General features: G+C 42.8%; 1 protein-coding gene across 1 annotated transcript in view; it reads right to left on the bottom strand.

Annotated features, from left to right (window-relative positions):
• Positions 1 to 3658: 3658 nt before the first annotated feature.
• ADAMTS3 (ADAM metallopeptidase with thrombospondin type 1 motif 3) overlaps positions 3659 to 9163 on the bottom strand; it is a 124780-nt gene continuing 119275 nt past the window's right edge. The window contains exon 22 of the mRNA XM_070756726.1: positions 3659 to 5107. Within this exon, the coding sequence (XP_070612827.1) occupies positions 4524 to 5107 (584 nt within the window). The 3' untranslated portion in view covers positions 3659 to 4523. The remainder of the gene's footprint in view (positions 5108 to 9163) is intronic.

Below are 9163 nucleotides of genomic sequence, written 5' to 3'. Positions count from 1 at the left end.
GCAAACGCCCCCCTCACCACAGCTGAAAGGTGTTTCTCTAATGTGAGCTTGCCAATCAGTTTAAAGCTCTGATGGGAGAATTGGCGCTAAACTTATGGTTGGGGGTCACCACGACATGAGTAACTGTATTAAAGAGTCACGGCATTAGAAAGGTTGAGAACCACTGCTTTAAGATTTCCTTAGCATCAGGCGCTCTTTACAAGAAGTCCTCGACTCACGACAATCGAGCCCCGGACATTTCTGTCGCTAAGTGAGACTGTCGTTAAGGGCTTGGCCCAGTTGTTTAGCCCATTTTACCCCCTTTCTTGCCACAGTTGCAGGGGTAGGCTACTGCCTGGATGGGGGGGAAACGCAGTGGGGTAGCGAAAATTGGGTGCTCCACCCCAGAGCACCCAATTTGCACTGAAAGATGTTGAAACAAAATGCATAAGCCATGCCCACAGTGTGGTAGTAAAAATTTTGGTAGCCCATCACTGGCCCCCACCCTCCTCGCCTTCCGCAAGACACTTAAGACCCATCTATGCCACCAGGCATGGGGCAGATAGATCATGTCCCCTTCTTCTCTGACCGTTAAATGTTATGTATGGATGTGATTGAGCCGATTGACTGTTTTTTATATAATGGGATTTTAATTGACTGTTTATTAGATTTGTATATATATTGTTTGTATTACATGTTGTGAGCCGCTCCAGTTCCTGGGAGAGAGGCGGCATACAAGTCTAATAAATTCAATTGCATTGACCTTCCTGCCAATCAGCTTAAAGCTCTGTTGGGAGAATGGGTGCTAGGCTTATGGTTGGGGTTCACCACAGCATGAGGAACTTTATTAAGGGGTCGCGGTGTTAGAAAGGCTGAGAACCACTCATCAAAATCTCGCTCAGACACATGAAGCTGCAGGCGCATTGCACTGGTAGCGGCGTGAGCGGGAACCCCCCCCCCCCGCCTGTTCAACTTCCATTGTGGGAATAATGATAATGAATATCCCCCAGCAGTTTTAGGCTATTCTTTCCAGTGACTTTTAAACATTTATAACCAGAAAGGGCTTTGCAGTACGAAATATCTGCAAACCACCAGCTCCGAGGGTTTTTTGTGTTTTTTTTGAGAATTTCGTTTCCCAAACAACACACTTCAGAGTTAACAATCCAGATGTCCTCCGACGGAGTTACAAATGGGAGCGATTCCATGAAATGTTCTCCCTGTCACAATATCTTCTAGGAACCGAAGAGCGGCAGACGTAATTTCCATGGCTCATTGAGCTTCCTATCAAATTTTAAGGCTTCTAAATTACCCTCCCTTTCTCTCGCCCTTGGTACACGTGAAAAAAAAAGATGGCCAGTGGATTGGGGTGGGTTTTACTTACCTTCTTCCTTTGTGACGGAAGTGCACATTTGGTGCACATGATCTCTTCTCTGAAATGATCCACTGCGCATGCGCAGAACTTTAAAAAAGCTTCTGCACATGCGCAGAAGCAAAAAAACCCAAGATGGCGGCGAGAGAACTGGCTCGGGAGCGTGGCAGGATTGGGTCAGTGCTGGTTGCAGCCACCAGTTACTAACAGTTCTATAGAACCGGTCCAAACCGGCAGAAGCCTCTGCAGTGGATGGTTTTGATGTGGCACAAGAGATCTACAGCAGAGATGGTGAACCCTTTTTTTCCCTCGGGTGCCAAAAGTACGTGCGCGCACATTATCGCACCTGCGTGAGTGCCCACACCCATAATTTAATGCTAGAGGAGGGTGAAAATTGCTTCCCTGCCCCCCTGGAGGACCTCTAGAGGCCAGAAACCACTGTTTCCCAACTTCCAGTGGGCCTGGGAGACCTGTTTTTCACTAGAGGCTTCCCTGGAGCCTAGGAAAGGCAAAAACACCAGGGGTGGGCAGCAGGCAGGACAGGGTGGAATGCAGTTCCACCGGCAGAAATGAAGCTTTGTACGCAGCTCCAGCTGATCGGTGGCTGTCACTTCCTGGATTACTGGTCTCGGCTCGGCTCTCCTTTTTCCCCCTGCTGCTGCTGTGTCTGCGCTCCTTGCTTTTTTCCTCTTTCCTCCTTCCTGGTCTCGGATGAGCTTCCCTCTCTTCTGCCCGGCTCCCCTCCAGCCTCACGCGGCCACCTCCCGCCTGAGCTGCAAGTAGAAGGGAGTGGGTGGAAGCGACGCTGGCAGCATTTATGCTTCTGGAAGCACCCATTCGTCTAGCTACCCAGCCTGAGGCGGGAGGGCTACCCAGGAAGGAGAGCACGGGAAACGCGAAGCAAATTGTCACCCCAGCGAGCGACACTGGTGAGGAACTTAACAGTTCACTTGAACAGTGATGATCGTCCAAGCCACTCCCACCTGGTCACATGGCCGGCAAGCCACCCCCACCCAGTCACATGACCATTAAGCCACACCCACAAAATAAGCCCCACCCACAGTGTTGCAGTAAAAAAATTGGCTGCCCATTACTGAAAAATACCCTCTTTATCCACCCCCCAAACCGAAAATGCCCTCCCAGAGCCTCCTTGTGAACTGAAAATCAGCTGGGTCGCGTGCATATATGTGTTGGAGCTGACCTAGGGCAACGGCTCATGTGCCATCAGATATGTCTCCATGTGCCACCTGTGGCATCCATGCCATAGGTTCGACATCGCTGATCTACAGGAATTTTCTTTTGTTGTTTTAAAAAAACATTTTCATAGATGCTGAGACTCCCAAAGAAATACAGTGGTACCTCATCTTACGAACGCCTCTTCTAACGAACTTTTCAAGATACGAACCCAGTGTTTAAGATGTTTTTGTCTCTTCTTCCGAACTATTTTCACCTTATGAACCCAAGCCGCTGCTGCTGGGATGAAGGGGTTTCTTTTCCCCCCCTTTTTTTGAAGAAAGAAAAGGGAGGGGCGGCTTGGAGGGGGAAAGACTTTGCATTAACTAAAGTAGGAGAACAGCGTGCTTGCAGGCACTGAAAGGGTGTCTTTTGAAGAAAGAAAAGGGAGGGGCGGCTTGGAGGGGGAAAGACTTTGCATTAAAAAAAGTAGGAGAACAGCGTGCTTGCAGGCACTGAAAGGGTGTCTTTTGAAGAAAGAAAAGGGAGGGGTGGCTTGGAGGGGGAAAGACTTTGCAGAGAACAGTGTGCTTGCAGAGGCACTGAAAGGGTGTCTTTTGAAGAAAGAAAAGGGAGGGGCACCCCCCTTGCCTTTCTTCCTTCCCACTCACCCTTTAGCCTAGCCTTGCTTCTTCCACCCGCCCCCTTTAGCTGCTCCTCCCTGCCCTCTGTTCGCCTTCCTTCTAAAGTTTGGGATTTTCCTGAAGGGATTTGCATGCATTATTTGCTTTTACCTTGATTCCTATGGGAAACATTGTTTCGTCTTACGAACTTTTCACCTTACGAACCTCCTCCTGGAACCAATTAAGTTCGTATCATGAGGTACCCCTGTACTTGTGTGTACATCTATCTATCTTTTTCAGACTCGGGCTAATAAAACATACTCATGGAATGTATATAAGGGCTGAACCTGATATGGCAAGTCCATGAATAAATGGGTGAGAAAAAACAGAAACACTTTTAAACATCCCTCCCCCCCAAGTTGCTTTCTATCTCAATTATATACACTATGTACAAGGCAGCCGATACATTCCGTACCATTGGTTTGCAAAGATAAATTAGTCACACAATTTCAGATGGAGGTCAACGGGTGAATATTAAAACAAAAACAACACACACACAAAACACATTCCGTAAAAAGTGTAAACTTTGGTATCTTTGAATCCGAGGTGGACTTCATGTAATTCACCCAGCACAGAAAAATTGACTGTGCATGTATGCGCGTGGCATTCCATGCATGTGCTTTGCTCGTGCATGCAGCTTGCACACGTGCGCACGGCTTAGAAAACGTGGATAAATAGGATGGCATAACCGTGGGGCTGGCGAGCAGAGGTAGGCCCCATCTGCAGGTCGCTACTACCAATCCGCCTAAGCCAGGGGTAGGCCAATTCGGCTCTTCTATGACCTATGGACTTCAACTCCCAGAATTCCTGAGCTTGCATGATTGGCTGAGGAATTCTGGGAGTTGAAGTCCACCTGGGCCAACTTGGCCTAACCCTGGCCTAAACCGGCTGAATCCCACCTCTGCTATTGAATGGCTTCTTCCCTTACCCCCAAAACAAAATCCCCTTGAATTAATCGTGTGTCGACAACAATAATAATTATAATAATAAAAATAATAAGCACCTGATAGGCAACATAGATTTTTTTTTGTCTCTCTGTTTGTTTGTTTTCAATGACGGAAATTGACCAGGCGTCCTTGGTTTCAGGGTTTCTGAACATTCAAGAGATTTGGAGAAGAGACTTAGACATGGTGGAAGAAAGACGGTTTAAGAAGCATCTGTTAAAGTGAACCTGCACTTTCCTTTCTTTTTTTTTCAGTTGTTGACTTACACGAGTCTCTGGCTTGAAGATTTTGTGCGGCGGTCTTGAACAAAGCGAAGAGATTACCGCTCCGCTCCCAACGAGCTCCCCGCTTGATAAAATTAAAATTCCTAAGGTTTCATCTTCCTATAGTGGAAGGTCTTAAGGGTTGTTGTGTTTTGGTTTGTTTTTCATTCCTCCTCAGGGTTCGGCGGGAAGCATGAATGTCCACAGAACCGAGATGATGCGTCACCACCGGCCCAGTGTCAAACAGAGGTGAGGAACGGCGGCTAAGTAGAAGCCCATCGTTGGCGGAAAGGTTATGGTGCAGTGAAGATGGTTGGGGACTCTTGTTACTGGCTTGATTCCGAAATTTCGGATGATGTGAAGGATTAGCCATCTGGACTTTCCTGTCGGCCGGAGGAAGAAGGACTTGAGTATTGTCCTCAGCGAAGGACATTTTTCCCGAAGCGCTTTGTCGCTCGAGGGAGCTACGGGGGACTAAAGGATTTGGAGTGACCGAAGACTTTGGAAGGAGGTCGGGGCTGGTGGTGAAACCCTCTTCGACGGTTTCAGCGGCTTCAAGGTAGAGAGGAAGAGGAAGGTCGCCGCTACGTTTGCCGCAGGATTCGCAGCATAGCTTTTTGTAGCCTGGGATGGAGCAGTATCGAGCGAGGACTTCCATCTCGCAGAAGATCGATTTGTCTCCTTGACAGGGTTCGTCTGAAAAACATAATAATAATAATAATAATAATAATAATAATAATAATAATAATAATAATAATAATAATATCATCGACATCGCAATCCCAGGAGACAGCAGAATTGAGGAGAAGCAGCTAGAGAAATTAGTGAAATACGAAGATCTAAAAATCGAGCTGCAACGACTCTGGCATAAGCCAGTGAAAGTGGTCCCAGTGGTACTTGGCACGCTGGGCGCAGTGCCAAAGGATCTCAGCGGACATTTGAAAACCATCGGAATTGACAAAATCTCCATCTGTCAATTGCAAAAGCCACTTTACTGGGATCGGCAAACATAATTCGCCGCTACATCACGCAGTCCTAGGTGCTTGGGAAGCGCCCGACTGGTGATGAAATATGAAATCCAGCATAGTGATCTCGTTTGCTGTGTTGTATTGACATAATAATAATAATAATAATAATAATAATAATAATAATAATAATAATAATAATTCTATTCTATTCTATTTTCCATTCTATTCTTTTCCTTTATTCTACCCTATCCACTCCCTTCTCTCCTCTCCTCTCCACTTCATTCCATTCCATTCCATTCCATTCCACTCCACTCCTCCACTCCATTCCATATATTCTCTTCTTTTCTCTTCTCCTCTTCTATTCTATTTTCCATTCTATTCTATCCCTCTACTCTACCCCATCCACTCCCTCCTCTCCTCTCCTCTCCACTCCATTCCGCTCCACTCCTCCACTCCATTCCATATATTCTCTTCTTTTCTCTTCTCCTCTCTTCTATTTTCCATTCCATTCTATTCCTCTACTCTACCCCATCCACTCCTCTCCTGTCCTCTCCCCTCCTGTCCTGTCCTGTCCTCTCCACTCCATTCCATTCCACTCCTCCACTCCATTTCATATTTTGTATTGTATTGCATTGCATTGCATTGCATTGCATTGCATCGTATCGTATCCCACCCCGCCCCGCCCCACTCCTATTCCTATTCTTGTCCCATTATCAAAACCCAGTCATGTTTTTTCCTCTTATTTCTAGAAACGGGTAGTCAAAACTTTCAGAAACTTCTCACCTGTCCCGGGACACACACACACATTTTTCTTATGCATTACTGACAATCTTAAGTACGAGCATGGGTGAGAACAGGATTATAAACAGTAACTTAGCCCCCTCTTTCAAGTTCTAGCGACTTTTCGAAGTGCTAATTCCCCAGGGAGCTACTGCTTGGAGAAATACGATTAGAGGGGATTAAATAAATTGGCACCTGGAAGAAAAGCCATTTCTACGTATGTTACTTAAGGGACCCATTCAAAGTTAAATCCTTCATCACACATTTCATACAGGTTGGTCTTTTTTTTGCAAAGGCCACTGGGACTTCTTAATTTTTTTCCTCTGAAAATTGCCTCCGATCTTCAATCCTGGGTTTTACCCAAAGCCTTTGAGAAGACTTTAATGGGAATGGCTGAGCTTTTCACTCTGTGTTGGGAAACTTCTGAGATGTTTTTCTCTCTCTAACTAAGTAACTCTTTAAAATTGTTTGCTCCCAGGCTTTTAAATACCTGATGTGCTTGTCTAACACTTCCATTACTTGCTGTTTTATTGATCGGGGTTTTTTTTTCCCCAAGGAGGTTTATTATTTTTTATCCTCCTTTGAAAAGGAAAGGATTTAGGGGTAGTGATTTCTGACAGTCTCAAAATGGGTGAGCAGTGCAGTCAGGCGGTAGGGAAAGCAAGTAGGATGCTTGGCTGCATAGCTAGAGGTATAACAAGCAGGAAGAGGGAGATTATGATCCCGCTATATAGAGCGCTGGTAACACCACATTTGGAATACTGTGTTCAGTTCTGGAGACCTCACCTACAAAAAGATATTGACAAAATTGAAGGGGTCCAAAGACGGGCTACAAGAATGGTGGAAGGTCTTTAGCACAAAACGTATCAGGAAAGACTTAATGAACCCAATCTGTAGAGTCTGGAGGACAGAAGGAAAAGGGGGGACATGATCGAAACATTTAAATATGTTAAAGGGTTAAATAAGGTTCAGGAGGGAAGTGTTTTTAGTAGGAAAGTGAACCCAAGAACAAGGGGGCACAATCTGAAGTTAGTTGGGGGAAAGATTAGAAGCAAAGTGAGAAAATATTATTTCACTGAAAGAGTAGTAGATCTTTGGAACAAACTTCTAGCAGACGTGATAGATAGATCCACAGTAACTGAATGTAAACATGCCTGGGATAAACATATATCCATCCTAAGATAAAATACAGGAAATAGTATAAGGGCAGACTAGATGGACCATGGGGTCTTTTTCTGCCGTCAGTCTTCTATGTTTCTTTCTTTCTTCTTTTTTGTAAATCACCCAGGAAAAAGAACTTTGTTTTTGAGTCCACTGCCGCCTTATGAGACTAATTGAAGCAGGATTGCTTCAAAGCAAAAGAAAAATAAGAAATAAACATTAAAAAACAACAACAAAAGACCTATCTTAGGTATCAAGAGGAAACAACAACAACAACAAGCAGAACATAGAATAATTGGGCTGGAAGGAACCTCAGAGCACGGGGGAGGGCCTGCTCTGTGGCTGCCCCAGCTGTATGGAACCAACTACTGTCCGATGTCTGTACTGCCCCCACCCTACCTGGCTTTGCCGGCAGGCCTGGGAGGCCATGAATTAACAACTGACAGGGCCACACTGTATGAATGGGATGAATGTATGTTTATGACCGATTTATAGTTAATGGGGTTTCTTTTAAATACGAGGTTTCACTTAGTTTAGACTATGTTCGACTTCTTTTCTATTGCTTTGTATCTATGAATGTATGTGTGTATGTGTGTATGTGTGTGTGTATGAATGAATGAATGTATGAATGAATGAATTTATGTATGTATGTATGTATGAATGAATGTATGTATGTATGAATGTATGAATGTATGTATGTATGTATGTATGTATGTATGTATGAATGTATGTATGTATGTATGTACAGTATGTATGTATGAATGAATGTTTGTATGTACCGGTATGTATGTATGAATGAATGAATGAATGTATGTATGAATGAATGTATGTATGTATGAATGTATGTATGTATGTATGAATGAATGTATGTATGTATGTATGTATGTATGTATGTATGTATGTATGAATGAATGTATGAATGAATGAATGTATGAATGAATGAATGTATGAATGTATGAATGTATGTATGTATGTATGAATGAATGAATGTTTGTATGTATGTATGTATGAATGAATGAATGAATGTATGTATGAATGAATGTATGTATGTATGTATGAATGTATGTATGTATGTATGAATGAATGAATGTATGTATGTATGTATGTATGAATGAATGAATGTATGTATGAATGAATGTATGTATGTATGAATGTATGTATGTATGTATGAATGAATGAATGTATGTATGTATGTATGTATGAATGAATGTATGAATGAATGAATGTATGTATGAATGAATGAATGAATGAATGAATTTATGTATGTATGTATGTATGTATGTATGTATGTATGTATGTATGAATGAATGAATGAATGAGTGAATGTATGTATGTATGTATGTATGTATGTATGTATGTATGAATGAATGAATGAATGAGTGAATGTATGTATGTATGTACGAATGTATGAATGAATGAATGTATGAATGAATGAATTTATGTATGTATGTATGTATGTATGTATGTATGTATGAATGTATGTATGTATGAATGAATGAATGAATGAATGAATGAATGAATGAATGTATGACTGTATGTGTGAATGAATGAATGAATGAAAGAAAGAAAGAAAGAAAGAAAGAAAGAATGAATGTATAAATCTTTTATTATGTCTTCTACTATTTTCTAACTTTTATTCAGACTTATTATTATTTTTGCTTTTTTGCATGTTTTGCATGTTCTTACATGATGATAGTATTTGTCAATATGCTGTTTGACATTTCCAACCTACTGGAAATATTAGAAACATAGAAACATAGAAGATTGATGGCAGAAAAAGACCTCATGGTCCATCTAGTCTGCCCTTATACTATTTCCTGTATTTTATCTTAGGATGGATATA

The sequence above is a fragment of the Erythrolamprus reginae genome, chromosome 7 (genome assembly GCF_031021105.1).
Source record: "Erythrolamprus reginae isolate rEryReg1 chromosome 7, rEryReg1.hap1, whole genome shotgun sequence".
Lineage (NCBI taxonomy): Eukaryota > Metazoa > Chordata > Lepidosauria > Squamata > Dipsadidae > Erythrolamprus > Erythrolamprus reginae.
This window is presented reverse-complemented; position numbering and strand designations above follow the sequence as displayed.